The sequence below is a fragment of the Dendrobates tinctorius genome, unplaced genomic scaffold (assembly GCF_039654945.1).
Source record: "Dendrobates tinctorius isolate UK_male_01 unplaced genomic scaffold, ASM3965494v1 ptg000016l, whole genome shotgun sequence".
NCBI classification, from domain to species: domain Eukaryota; kingdom Metazoa; phylum Chordata; class Amphibia; order Anura; family Dendrobatidae; genus Dendrobates; species Dendrobates tinctorius.
Window position 1 is genome coordinate 33,145,244 of NW_027361684.1, and position 14,820 is coordinate 33,160,063.

General features: G+C 47.8%; 1 protein-coding gene across 11 annotated transcripts in view; it reads left to right on the forward strand.

Annotated features, from left to right (window-relative positions):
- The window catches only part of LRWD1 (leucine rich repeats and WD repeat domain containing 1), a 74,144-nt gene that overhangs the window by 806 nt on the left and 58,518 nt on the right, over positions 1-14,820 (forward strand). For 3 of the 11 annotated variants that reach the window (XM_073565630.1, XM_073565638.1, XM_073565628.1), the window contains exons 2-5: positions 3,524-3,632; positions 12,455-12,581; positions 13,978-14,212; positions 14,291-14,410. In XM_073565630.1, coding sequence (XP_073421731.1) covers positions 12,499-12,581; positions 13,978-14,212; positions 14,291-14,410 — 438 coding nt within the window. In that variant the 5' untranslated portion in view covers positions 3,524-3,632; positions 12,455-12,498. The remainder of the gene's footprint in view (positions 1-3,523; positions 3,633-12,454; positions 12,582-13,977; positions 14,213-14,290; positions 14,411-14,820) is intronic. The other 8 variants (XM_073565635.1, XM_073565632.1, XM_073565637.1 and 5 more) reach the window with 5 other exon arrangements.

Consider the following 14,820-nt stretch of genomic DNA (forward strand, 5'->3'; position numbering starts at 1 on the left):
ACAAGTTGTGTCTTAGGGAAAAAAATCGAACCTGTGCACGGCCTCATGCATTGGTCTGAGTGCGATCTGATGGTTTGTTAGTTCGCACTCGGACTACACATCCACTCGTCTGCACAACCTCTTACTCTGATCAGAGAGTGGTCTGAGTGCGATCAGTGTTTTTTTTTTTTTTTGTTTTTTTTTTGTTTCATACGTCAAGGAAATGAAAGTTTCTTCACCTTCTCCTTTCTGACAGTCCGTGAAAATAAGACCACGCTCAGATTTCATCCAAGTGTGTCCGGATCCCAATTCATGGACCCGTACACTTGCATTGCCAACTTTAAACCGGCCCTCGGATGAACGTAGGCAATATCTCTGCAATTTTCCATGGACCCTGTGGTCCTTGAAAAATCCTGAACATGTTAATGGCCCCATAGCACTGATACTTCTAATAGTCTATCAATGCAAACCCCCAGATAGCGCTCATACGAAAATATCGGAGGTCTGAAAGAGGCCTGACCAGGGCTGTGGAGTCTGAGTCGGTATAAAATGGACCGACTCTGATTCCTAAATATACAATACATTGTGTACAGTACAATGCAGAATGTGCTGTTTTCATAATACGGTAATTTGGGAAAGTTCTGAGATGTCCTATAAATGTCTGTTCTGTCCCTGATCTAAAGATCTCAGCTCTTAGTTGAGATGAATCTGTGCTGCACTTTATGTCCATGCTCAGTAGTGACCAGTGCTGTGGGGTCATAGATGAGATGAATCTGTGCTGCACTTTATGTCCATGCTCAGTAGTGATCAGTGCTGTGGGGTCATAGATGAGATGAATCTGTGCTGCACTTCATGTCCATGCTCAGTAGTGATCAGTGCTGTGGGGTCATAGATGAGATGAATCTGTGCTGCACTTTATGTCCATGCTCAGTAGTGATCAGTGCTGTGGAGTCATAGATGAGATGAATCTGTGCTGCACTTTATGCACATGCTCAGTAGTGATCAGTGCTGTGGGGTCATAGATGAGATGAATCTGTGCTGCACTTTATGTCCATGCTCAGTAGTGATCAGTGCTGTGGGGTCATAGATGAGATGAATCTGTGCTGCACTTCATGTCCATGCTCAGTAGTGATCAGTGCTGTGGGGTCATAGATGAGATGAATCTGTGCTGCACTTTATGTCCATGCTCAGTAGTGACCAGTGCTGTGGAGTCATAGATGAGATGAATCTGTGCTGCATTTTATGCACATGCTCAGTAGTGATCAGTGCTGTGGGGTCATAGATGAGATGAATCTGTGCTGCACTTTATGTACATGCTCAGTAGTGACCAGTGCTGTGGAGTCGTAGATGAGATTAGTCTTTGCTGCCCTTTATGTACAGGCTCAGTAGTGACCAGTGCTGTGGAGTCGGAGGTTTGGCTAAGGCCTCTTTCACACTTCCGTTTTTTCTTGTCAGTTAAAATCCGCCAAAATGGCGATAAGCGGATCCGTTTGTAACTGATGCAAACGGATTCCACCGAACCGTTTTTTTGACGTATCCGTTGAATGCAGAATTTTAAAGTAACCGCTGTCCGGGAAGGGGAGAGAGAGAGAGAATTTTTTTTCCACCACCAGAAAGGATTTCAGGGTTAAATTCCCCTGACGTCCTTTCTCCGGGCATGCGCACTGAAAAATGCGGCTCCTACAGCCAAAAAACGTTACATGGTCCGTCTAGGCATGCCGGTGGACGCAACCATTTTGGCGGATCCGCAAAAAAACGGATCCAACGGATGGCCATCTGTCAAGATCTGCCGGTAATGCAACTCAATGGGGAAAAAACTGGCGGATTTTGACTGATGGTCAAAAACGGAAGTGTGAAAGAGGCCTAACTGACTTCACAGCTCTGGGTGTTTGAACTCATTTTCGGCTCCACCAGTTGAGAGTTCCCCTCCCGTTCTCCCTCTGGTGGTGACAGGAGGTAGTGAGGTTGGTTTAAGTGGTAGTGATCTGCCACCTGATGAGGAAGATAACGATTGGATCTCTGGAGTATCAGACTGGATGTAAGACAGCCGACGTCCTATCCTGGTGCTGGTGATTCAGTCTGCTTCTCAGGTCCTGGACTTCAGCTCTCTTCCAGTCTTCTCAAGTTAAGTTTGTTTTCTGCTATTGTTCACACTTGCGCTTGTTGGTCAGTTCAGTTTCTTGTGTGGTCAGCCTGCCCCTGCTGGGGCTGTGCTGAATTTCCACTCCTATGTATCAGTATTTGCCAAGCTGCTTTTTGTCCCTTATTAGATTGGCCTCTTTTTTGCTCTGTCTCAGAATATTTCAGAGTGCTGATATAGGTTTAGAAGTCTAGTGACTTCAGGGTTAATTTTGCTATCAGAAGTGTTGGACAATATTGTTGTAGGTTGTTTTTGGCAGATTGCAGACAGTGTCTTTCCTTTCCTGTCCTGTTTAGTTAGCCGGGCCCCATCGTTTGCTCAGCCTATTTTCCTGCCTTTGTTTGTATTTTCATCTTATTTCACTGTCAATACATGTTGGGGGCTGTCTTTCCTTTGGGGTCTGCTCTGGGGCAGTTAGTTTTCCTCTTTTCCTGCTTTAGGCTTATGTAGCTCTACGGTTGTGACGAGGCGTCTAGGAACATCGTAGGCACGCTCCATGGCTGCTGCTAGTTGTGTGGTAAGATCAGGGTTCTGCAGTCTGCATAGTTACCAACTTCTCTGGTTTTCTGAGACTTAGCTTGTTTATTTTTTCCTCCTCGGTGACCCATTCATAACACCTGGGCCTAACGGTGTGTAATAAACACTGTTAGAGTATGTTTCCACAGTACTTTTTTGCAGTTTTTTTCCCTCACATAAGGCTACTTCCCATGATCAGGAAGTATCAGCACTTTGTATGCAGCATATTTTTGCTGTGTTCTGATCGCGCAGGTAAATCCGCATGCGTTCACTGAACAATGTGGACTTACTGCATCCAGTACATTCTAGTGTGGAAATTTCTTTTGCGGAGACACTAGTCAGAAACAGAAATTGACATGCTGCAGCTCATAAGCCCAATGAAGTGAGCGACGCTACGCACATCCAGTCGGAATGTGGCCAGATGTATGCAAATAACATACGGTTACATGACTACCCGGTCTCATCACTGGTAGCAGAGAATCCTGACAGTGCGCATACAGAGGATTCCCGGTCTGCAGTCACAGTGGCTAAACTTGGGAAAAACCTGCACAACCCCTTTAAGCTAAAGCTATTAGAGGCAGACACATTGTTGCCTGTCCCCAGGACGAGTCTCTTTATTGTTTGATATTCTGTAGGCAAAAATATGTACAGTAAAATTACTGTAATGATGACTCCATCAGCTGTACAGTAAACTTTCAGTGCAAACATACTTTTGTCAGATTTGATATTTTTACAAATAAAACCGATTTCTCTCAATTTACCACTAACACAAAGTATGATGACCCCAATTCATTAAAGTGTGTATGCCAGAAAAATGCAAGATTTCTGCGCCGTGCAAGGTTGCACAAAAAATGTGTAACTTTTTTGCTTTTTTCACTCCATTTTCAGCAGCTCCTTCAAAACTGGTGTGGTGAATAACTCCTGATGAGCCCTAAGTGAAGTAAAAGCTGGAACGACCGTGAGCGCAGTACAGTCTTATCAGGTTTACAAAGAATAAGTAAGAATAGAGGGAAAGTGGATGTAAATTTGCGATGCCAAAGGTCCAACATGCAATAGACCAAGAAAGTCGTCTAGATTTTGTTTTTGTCACCGCGTTTTGAAGTATTCATACTTTTTCATCAGGACAAACCACAATGATCATGATGAGCTATGGTGATATAGGACTGCTGTTAAGGGTTACCTTGACGAGGTGGAGTAGCTTGGTATACATTTTTTGCAAAAAACGTATCAACTAAATACCCTGTATTTGTTATCATTTTTTTAGCAGCACTTGCTGACTACTGTCATATTTCTTACTGCAGAGTATTTTTGCAAATTTGTCATTCTGTGTTTTCTTTTTGTGTTTGTCAGTGGGTGGTGTGAACACTGTCCGACCGACTTGTTCACATTTGTGATTAATGTGCTATTTTAAGTATGCTGTATGTTTGCGCAAGAAATTCCCTCTATACTGGCATTTATTTTTTTGAATTTTGCCCCTTTATCTATTGGCATTGGTCTTAATATGCATATTGTATAGGGAACTATAGATGGGTGAGAGGTGACAGGTTTTTATTGGCAGTTTCATATTTTCTTTTTCTCGTTCGCCTTATTGGGGGACACAGAGACCATGGGTGTATGCTGCTGCCACTAGGAGGCTGACACTATGCACAAAAAAAGGTTAGCTCCTCCTCCGCAGTGTACACCCCACCGACCGGCAGGGAATTCCTCAGTTTAGCTTAGTGTCAGTAGGAGGTGGACACAGGTCTTTCATTAGACCCATATCTACCTCGTTGTGCGTCGTTCCTTTACAGGTTCTACGGAGGGATACAGAGTGAAAAGTCACATCTGTACTCCCACATGGAGTCTGCGAGTACGGCGTGTACTGCCACCCCGTATCCTTGCAGTTCTCCGCGGCAGGACCAGCCAGACGGACGCCGACACCAAGACGTGCCAGCGACTCCAGGGGTCCTTGTCGCCAGTCTCCCTCCCACTCGCCTACCAGAGCCTGTCAGTTGGATGAGACGCAGGAGTTCTTCAGTCCCAGGTAACGGATCGGGGATGGGTGAGTATGGATTTTTTATTTTTATTTACCTGGCTGCCCATTCCCGACGGACAGGGGGTGCGCCTCTTCAATGGCACAGGGAGCGGGCGCTGCGGTCGCTCGCAGTCGCCCTACGCCCATAGGCACACCATGGTCCATATTGCTGGCCCCCGTGTTCCCCCTTCCCTCCCCCCTTTCTGGGGACAGAGAGTACAGGGCCTCTTCCTCTCCTTCTTCCCTTGGACGCGGCTTCCGGCGGCGGCGGCGTCCTTTTTCCGACCTCCGCGCCGACCCCCTGCTGACAGGCGGCCGCCGCAACTAATTTAGGCCCCGGCTTTAGTTCGGGCCTACCGCAGCGTCGCGGCCACGCCCCCCGCCCCTTTCTTCTAAGCGGGCTTCTCTCCCGCTCTTCCCAGGCCCTCCCACCGCCTGTCCTTCACCTGCCCAGCCTGCTATTGGCCAGAGGGCAGAGAGTTTTAACCCTGTGGTGTGCTCCGCCCTCCCTCCTCTCCTGGACGCGCGCTCTTTCTCAGGCAGGCGCCATTTTCCCAGCCTGTCAGCCGGACACAGGAGGTTTCGTTCACAGCTCGTCACCGGATATCACCATCTGCCAGCTGGTTTTTCGCTCAGGTGGTCTGTCGGCCGGATTTCGCTCTGACCCGCATCCACTGACAGGTCGCAGAGCATCGCTTCTGGGGACACCGGACCGTGAGTAGCTCTGCACTGCAGACTGACCCTTCTCCGCCCTCTGTCCCCCAACCTTCCGGCACTACCTCAGCTTTTCACTATGTCTAACTTCAGCCTGACGCCGTCCAGGGGCTATCTACTGCCCCAGGTGAGGGTGAACCCCCCCCACGCCTGGCTGGGCCTCCTCTCTATCTCAATCAGTGGCAGACCTCACCAAGGAGTCTCAGTCCCTGGTGACCGTTTTAGATACGTTGCCCCTGGACTCTTCGGCAGGGCCAAGCAGGTCCCAAGTTATTCCATCTGAGTCAGCCAGCGTTAGTCGCAAAAGACCCAGCCGGAATCCTCTCCTCGCCCCATCTCACCGCATAGCCCTTCTCAGCAGCCTCCCACTCGGGCCTCCTCTCCCGAGTCAGGTGAAGCGCTTTCGGACAGGTCATCTGAGGGGATTTTAGAGCTGGATTCAGACCAGGATGCAAACATGAAGTTCACAGTGCAGAACCTCATTGCAGCGATCCATCATACCTTCGATATTGCTGACTCCCCTGCGAAATCCTCAGATCAGGAGGTTTCGTTCAGGCGGGCAGAAACTCCCTCCAGGGTATTTCCTTTCCATTCCGAGTTTGGAAAGATTTTTTCCAGGGAAAGAGAGGATCCGACCAGACGCTTTCAAAGAGGAAAGCGTCTCGGCGTACTCTATCCATTCGCTAAGGAGCTCACTGACAACTGGTCTGCTTCTCCCTCGGTGGATCCGCCCGTGTCCAGGCTTTCCAATAATACGGTTCTCCCGCTTTCAGGTGTGGCGTCCCTAAAGGATTCTAATGACAGGATTATAGAATCCCTGGCGAAGTCTGCCTTCGAAGCGGCTTCAGCGGCGGTATGTCCAAGCTTGGCTTCTTCCTGGGCAGCAAAGGCCATAGCCACGTGGGCAGACTACCTTCGTCAGGGCATCTTGGATAAAGCGCAACCGGAGCGTTTGGCCGATCTCACCAATCAGATCTTCCATGCGGGGGTCTATCTTCTTTCCGCTTCCTTGGATGCCGCATCCTGCGCAGTTCAGGCGTCAAGCAACGTAGTTGCAATTCGACGTACAATTTGGCTAAAGGCCTGGCAAGCGGACTTGTCTTCTAAAAAGTCCCTCACTAACCTGCCTTTTCAGGGGGTGCGCCTCTTTGGGTCCCAATCGGACCAGATTATTAAGGACGCCTCTGGAGGCACGAGTTCACTCCTCCCTCAGTCCAAGCCTCGCAGTCCTCCACTAAGGCGTCAGTTTCGACCCTTTCGGGCTTTCCGCCGTTTCAATACGGCAGACAACTCCAGCCAACAGAGACCGCAGGCTCGCCAGGATAGAAAGTTTCCTTCAGACCCACTCCTTCCTGGTGATCCCACTCTTCCCAGGGCAGACCGTCCAGATCTAGATCTGGACGGTCTACTTCAGCATGACTATCGTCGGGCACTCGAGGGGTCCTTCCAATTGGGAGATCGGCTTCCTTCAGGGACGTTTGGCTGGCCTCCGTAGAGGAAGCTTGGGTCAGGGAGGTCGTATCCTCAGGATACAAGATAGAGTTCGTCTCTCTTCCACGGGATCGTTTCTTCGAATCCCAGCCTCCAAAAGATCCAGCCTTGATCTCGGGGTTCTCTACGGCTATCGCCTCTCTCCTCAGTTCCGGGGTGATTGTGCCCTTTCCCGAATCAGAGCGCTTCACAAGGTTCTATTCGAACCTGTTTGTAGTGCCGAAAAAAAAAAAAAAAAAAAAAACGGCGCAGCTCGACCCATCTTGGTTCTCAAGCCGCTCAACAAGAGGGTCCGCCTTCGCCACTTCCGCATGGAGTCGCTTCGCTCGGTCATCGCTTCCAATGAGGAGCAGGAATTTATGTGCTCAATAGACATCCAAGATGCCTATTTACATGTTCCAATTTTCTCCGGACATCAGAAGTTACTGCGTCTCACGATTCGGCAGCACCACTACCAGTTCGTCGCACTGCCCTTCGGTCTTGCCACCGCTCCCAGAGTCTTCACTAAGATCATGGCTGCGTTGTTGGCTTCATTGAAGGTCAGAGGTCTCGTTCTTTTCCCGTACCTCGACGATATTCTGATCAAAGCTCCCTCATTTCAACAGGCTCACCAAAGTTTGTCAATCGTCCTGGACACTCTTTCCAATTTCGGGTGGATCATCAACAGGAAAAAGTCCTCTCTGATTCCTACCCAACCTCTTGTCTTTCTAGGCGGCCTACGGTTCGACACTCGTCGGTCAAGGGTCTTTCTCCCACAAGAGAAGATTCTCTCCCTGCAGCAGGAAGTACGATCGCTGCAGATCACACGACTCCCGTCCCTCCGTAAAGCCATGAGGGTCCTGGGAAAGATGGTGGCGGCGATAGAGGCAGTTCCCTTTGTCCAATTTCACGCCAGACCTCTCCTGCAGGCCATTCTGTCGAGGTGGAACAGATCGCCTCTGTCTCTGGATTGCCCTGTTCATCTTTCATACCGGATCAAGCGGTCCCTCAACTGGTGGTTGACGTTGCCTCTCATTCTATCGGGTCGTTCCTTTCTTCCCATTCACTGGCAGATAGTAACAGCAGATGCCAGTCTCCTCGGCTGGGGGGCAGTGTTCCGCAACCACACGGTTCAGGGCCGATGGTCGGACCGGGATTCAGCTCTGCCGATCAACGTCCTAGAGATTCGAGCGATCCATCTGGCTCTCGTTCACTGGGAGAAACTCCTCAAGGGACTGCCTGTCCGGATTCAGACAGACAATGCCACAGCGGTGGCGTATGTCAACCGCCAAGGGGGGACACAGAGTGTCTCAGCTCTGGCGGAGGTGTCCAAGATTCTTCTTTGGGCAGAGATCTCCGTTCCGACAATCTCCACGGTACACATTCCCGGCGTAGACAACTGGGCCGCCGATTTTCTCAGCCGGGAGGGCCTCGCGGCGGGGGAGTGGTCCCTACATCCGGAGGTGTTTCTTCTGCTCTTCCGTCGGTGGGGCACCCCGGACGTAGACCTCCTGGCGTCTCGCCTCAACAGGAAAGTCCCACAGTTTGTTTCCAGGTCTCGAGACACTCTGGCAGTGGGCGCCGACACTCTGGCCGTTCCTTGGTCGCAGTTCGAACTCCCCTACCTGTTCCCTCCCCTGCCTCTTCTGCCCAAGCTGTTGAAGAAGATCAAGGCAGAAGGAATTCCAGTCATTCTCCTTGCCCCGAATTGGCCCAGAAGGTCTTGGTTCGCGGACATTGTCAACCTTCTCGCGGACGCCCCCTGGAAGCTTCCAGACAGAACAGATCTGCTGTCTCAAGGTCCGATTTGCCACCCCAATTCTCGGCCGCTCATTTTAACGGCGTTGCTGTTGAGACCGAGGTTTTGAAACAAGCAGGATTTTCCAACCAAGTAATTCAGGCCATGATCCGAGCCAGAAAGCCATCTTCTTCCAAGATCTACTACCGTACTTGGAAGGCCTATTTCACTTGGTGTGAGTCCTATGGCTTCGCGCCCATGTCTTTTTCGCTCCCTTCAATCCTAGCGTTTCTTCAGGCAGGACTGGATGCGGGGCTTGCCCTCAGTTCCTTGAAAGGTCAGGTTTCGGCACCGTCCATTTTGTTTCAAAAGACGTTGGCTTCCTGTCCTCAGGTCAAGACCTTTCTTCAGGGCGTGGCTCACACGGTTCTGCCGTACCGGGCGCCCGTGGATCCATGGGACCTTAATCTGGTTCTAGGGGTTCTGCAAGGTCCTCCCTTTGAACCTATCAGAGATATTTCCCTTTCTCTCCTTTCTTGGAAGGTAGCCTTTCTGGTGGCCATCACTTCCGTCCGGCGCGTGTCGGAATTGGCAGCTCTTTCTTGCCAATCTCCCTTCCTGGTACTTCATCATGATAAGGTGGTTCTACAGCCTCCGCCCTCTTTCCATCCGAAGGTGGTGTCTTCGTTTCACCTCAAGGAGGAGATCGTTCTGCCGTCCTTCTGTCCGAGTCCCGCTCATTCCCGAGAGCGGTCCTTCAACAAGCTGGATCTGTCTAGGACGACTCCCTTCCGAAAGACAGTCGCTTTTTCATTATTCCAGACGGGGCGCGGAAAGGTCTCCCGGCGTCAAAGGCCACTGTTGCTCGCTGGATCAAATCGGCAATTTTGGAAGCCTACCGAGTTAAGCGTCGCGGAGCCCCTCCGGGATCAGGGCCCACTCTACTCGGGCAGTGGGTGCCTCCTGGGCGGTACGCCACAGAGCTTCTGTGCTGCAGCTTTGCAAAGCTGCATCCTGCTCATCGGTTCACACGTTTGTGAAATGCTGCAGAGTCCACACCTACGCTTCGGCGGACGCCAGCCTAGGTAGAAGGATTCTGCAGGCGGCGGTGGTGAGTCCGCTGGCCTGATGGAAGTTTGTTTCCCACCCCAGGGACTGCTTTGGGACGTCCCATGGTCTCTGTGTCCCCCCAATAAGGCGAACGAGAAAACAGGATTTTTAAGTTGCTTACCGTAAAATCTGTTTCTCGGAGCCTTCATTGGGGGACACAGCACCCTCCCAAGTTCTACAACTCCTGTCCTTATGTTTGTTGGTTATTTACAGTTGAGTTGTCTGTTCTGTTTTTCAATCTATTCTGTTGCTTCTCCTACTGCTTTCTCGCTAACTGAGGAATTCCCTGCCGGTCGGTGGGGTGTACACTGCAGAGGAGCTAACCTTTTTTGTGCATAGTGTCAGCCTCCTAGTGGCAGCAGCATACACCCATGGTCTCTGTGTCCCCCAATGAAGGCTCCGAGAAACAGATTTTACGGTAAGCAACTTAAAAATCCTGTTTTTTGATGTCTGTAATTTAATTAACCTGCCACTTCACACTTATCTCACATCCCAACAGCTGCAGGGTTTTGTTATACATACTGGGGATTTGTTGGGCACAAATTAATTGCACTAAGTTCTTATACATTACAGCAATGTGATTAATGTGCTATTTTATATATGCTGTTTGCCTGCGCAAGTAATTCCCTGTGTATCGGCATTAACTATGGTAACATTTAGTTTTTTGAATTTTGCCCCTCCATTCCATCCATATCAGCACTCTGCGTAGATACGTTCGCTGGATGGGCCAAGGCCGCCTCTCTGCCCTGACACACTGGGCGGAGGAGTGGCTTGGCCGCCCGCAACGTTATCCCGCAGCGTGGTGCGTTGCCTTGGTGACGCGGCCTTCCTCGTCTGTCTTTGCCGCCTCCCTCATCATGACATGTCTGATGGGGGAGTGGCTGGACGACCGGGAGGCGCGTCCCGAGGTGCTGTGCGATCACGCTCTCACATATGTAAGTGATTTTTATGATTATGCCCCTATATATAGGGCTAAGGCAGTCATGTAGCCACACTCACTTACCCCCCAGGACGAAGCTCATGTGAAACGCGCGTCGGGGACTGCGATATCATAAGGTCATATGTCTGTTACTGTCTTTTTGGGGCTGCTGTAGTACATTCAGGGAATGGGATTAATGCTATGGAGGAACCCTATGGGCCATTTATTTAAGCATTTATGCTGGTATTTTAACGTTAACCATCCCAGCACAGTCTTTACTTAACCCCTGTTATATAGTGTCATATGTTTTTGTTGCCACTTGGCCACTATAGAATGGCACCACTGCTATGCACTTTACTATGCGCTTTCTGCTTGTAATCTGAATCGTGTCAATTACCCGCATAGATGGAATTTAGCCTTATATTTATATAGCTTGCGGAGAGTTTGCATTCTTATTACATATATTTCGGTGGTATTTCATGCAGTGCAGACATCATGCATGTCACATTTCTACTTGGTATCTCACATATTCTGCATTGATTGTACTATACTGTGATCCTTTAAATTTGTTGGACATTCGTGAGTGTAGCGTTAGGCACTTTACAGAGGCATGTGTATTTGTGGTATCTAATTGGATATCCATCTCTTTTTATGATTGTCTTTGTCTTTTTGCATGAATTTCAATAAAGCTGTGTTTATTTTATAAAGAAAATACTCCAAAAAAACATTCTTATTCCATTATTGTAAATACAGGGATAATGCCTCATAAAATCTCACTATATGGAGACGACTCGCATTAAAACTGAGAAAAAAATGGAGAAAAAGTGGAGTCCAGATCCATTTTAAGCATTGTACATTTTATTAGTAATAAAAAGGCACATAACAGAGATACAGGTTAGTGAAAAAACAGTAAGATGGGTAATCACATAAACAACCCGGAGCCAAAAAGAGAAAAGCAAGTCAGCAGCCTGCTGGTAAGTATGAATGCCTCAAACACACTCCAAGAGAAATTATGCAATAAAAATGCTAACTAGTGGTATTCAAAACTTGTTCTGCTAAACGGAATTGATCCTATAATAAATTGCACATAGCCCAAATAGTAGTGTGCAGTAATACCCATTAATAATGGGCTAGGTGTGAGTAACCAGTAATGCAGTGGATTGTGCAGCCCCCATCAATCAAACAGTAATCAACACAGATGTCTGTGTAAATTATGTATAAAGACCGGGGGAAGCAGACTCCACCACACGGTTGGTTGCGGTGTAACGTTTAGGGTAAATACATGGTAGTCACAGCAGTGTGCCGCCAAGGCAACACATTACCAGGCATATTGCACAATGTCCACAGAGGAAAGAAAAGAGAAACTAATCTTAAATAAGCAGAGTAAACATACCCATCATGTCCTTGATATGTAATAGGTGCCGGCTTGTGTACCCCTACGCGCGTTTCGCGGTATGCAGGACCGCTTCCTCGGGGGGCGCCGGGTTATTTATGTGATTACCCATCTTACTGTTTTTTTCACTAACCTGTATCTGTTATGTGCCTTTTTATTACTAATAAAATGTACAATGCTTGAAATGGATCTGGACTCCACTTTTTCTCCAGTTTTTTCTGTGTTTATTTTATGGCTATATGCTTCCTTGATCTGTTTGGTTTACATGTTTTTTTGGGAAGTGCCATTTTTTTTCTAGGCCTAACGTGTTGAATCACATTATGTGATTGTTGGCCAGACTCAAAGATTACAGAGATATGTCATAGAAAATGCTGGTTGTCTTTAAATTCTTTACCCTAATTTGATAAATATCCCTTAATCATTAATATGCATAGCTAACATTAATTTCATTTTTATTAAAGGTCCAGATTTTTTTTTTAATTTTTATGAAAACTCTCAGGCTTTCATGATGACTAAGCTAACAAAAGACATCCTACTGAAGAAAGGCCTCCCAAAATCAAACCATCTGAAGAATGTAAAGACCCTGAAGTATGTGGATTTATACAACTGTGCATTCTTGTGTAGATAAGGACCGTTACCAGTACTAGTAATTTTTTAATTGCAATATGTCCAGTGCATGCATGGGGTAACTGTCTAACACAAACAGGAGGGGTATTTATTCGGTCTAATTAGCTGCCATATGCCAAAATAGTGTCCTTTTGGACTAGTAAGTGTCTAGTCCCAGAAACTTCCACTGATCACAAAAAAAGTGTTCTCCTTTCACCTGTTTGAATGACGTGGCGCTCACCCATGCTCCCCTCCACTCCTGTCAATGTCTATGGGAGTGAAATATATGAAGTGCCGCATTAGTTCAGTAGATTTTATAGACTTGGAATGATGCGGTACTGTACATGTGCAACTGCTTTTCCATTCAAATAGGGGGGAAAAGGAACCCTATGTTATTTTCATTTGTGATAAGTGAGGGTCCCATCTGCATAACCCCCCCACCATTATATAGACGGATCATGAAATGTGAACATGTGCTGCCGGCCTTATTGTAAGGGGGGCACATTCTGACATCCGTATAAATCTATCAACGATTTGACCACCGTGCTCAGATCAGGAGACCCATGGCCAGTCTGTGCACTGCGGTCTGACCCTGGACGGATATATACGGGTGTCTGACTGCACTCTTATGCAGAGAATGGGCCCTTCCTCGGACGCTGCCTCTATTGAATATTGTGTGCAGGGCTGTGGAGTCGGTAAGCCAAACCTGCGACTCCGACTCCTCAATTTTCCTTACACCGACTCCAACTCCGACTCCCACACATATTGCTTATATTTAAGTGAAAAATTTATTGTAGTACAATGTGAACCTCAGACATTTAATCATTTTTATGATCCAATAATCAAGATATTTAGATAGAACAGAATATATATTGGTGTACTACCCGGTTTTCATTCTTTTTGGTACAGATACGATATGGATAGACAGATATGGATAAATGGATAGATAGAGCAGATTTCTAATCTGCTTTTGCTATTGAAAACATTATCTATGAGCTCAAAAACCTTTCAGGTGATGCAGTTTTTTAAAAAGATGATCAACTTTTGCAGCTGAAAAACGTATCCTCAAAAAACACAGGAAAAACGCTGTGTGTGAATGTAGCCTTAGATCAGGAATATAACAGCCATTTATAGGACATTTCATAACTTTCCCAAACTCCTATGAAAAAATATTCAGCACATCCTGCATTGAATTACTGTACCCAATTTATTATATATTTTAGGAGTCGGTCCATTTTATACCGACTCCGACTCCACCAAAATGAGCTCCGACTCCACGACTCCGACTCCACAGCCCTGATTGTGTGTGTATATTTGTAATTGATTATAAACATATTGTCTTTTAATTAAGAGTAAATATATCCTTTCCGTGATGTAGTTTATCAAAAATGCAACTGGAAACGAAGGACCTCGATTCCCAACTCTTCTCCCAAATGCGAAATCTTGAATTGCTAGATCTCTCCCAAAACAACCTGTGTGATCTCCCAGGAAAGCTGAATCTCCCCAAGCTCAAGGTTCTAAACTTCAGTGACAATCAGGTTGAAGATGTCACCATTCTACAGCAGTTTCCCAGTCTGGAAGAGGTGATGTACGAGGAGAATCTCTACCTGACGGTTAGTAGTCACATCACATTGTGTTTGTAGCCACAGTGAGAACTGAAGAACTTCATCTTCTCCTCTTTGTTCTCTCAGGTTAGCGATAATTACAAAGTTTGCTGTCTTCTCCCTAAGCTTCGGAGGCTGAATAATAAAGATATCACATCCCTGGCTAATCATGTCAGGTTTGTCAACCACAGGGAGCTGAGCAGCCGGGTGAGTACACAAGACGTTACTTGGGGTTTATCTGCACAGTCTCCTATTAAGGCTAGTTTCACACTAGCTTATGGAGGAGCTGCAGAGGGATGCGGACTTCCTCAGTGAAGCTCCGCCCACAGCTGCACCTCCTCCGGTCAGCTCCACCTCCGTCGGCATGCGACCTGCGTTACCCTATCTTTAGCACTAGGTACGCAGGCCGTGCCGATGTATGCGGATGGCTCCGCATGCGTCGTTTTGACGGGTGCGGCGACCTGCGCCGAACGCAACATGTTGAGGCATCCGCATACTTTGGCACGGCCTGCGTACCTAGTGCTAAAGATAGGGTACGCATGCCGACGGAGCTGACCGGAGGAGGTGCGGCAGTGGGCGGAGCTTCACGGAGGAAGTCCACAGCTCTTCCATACGCT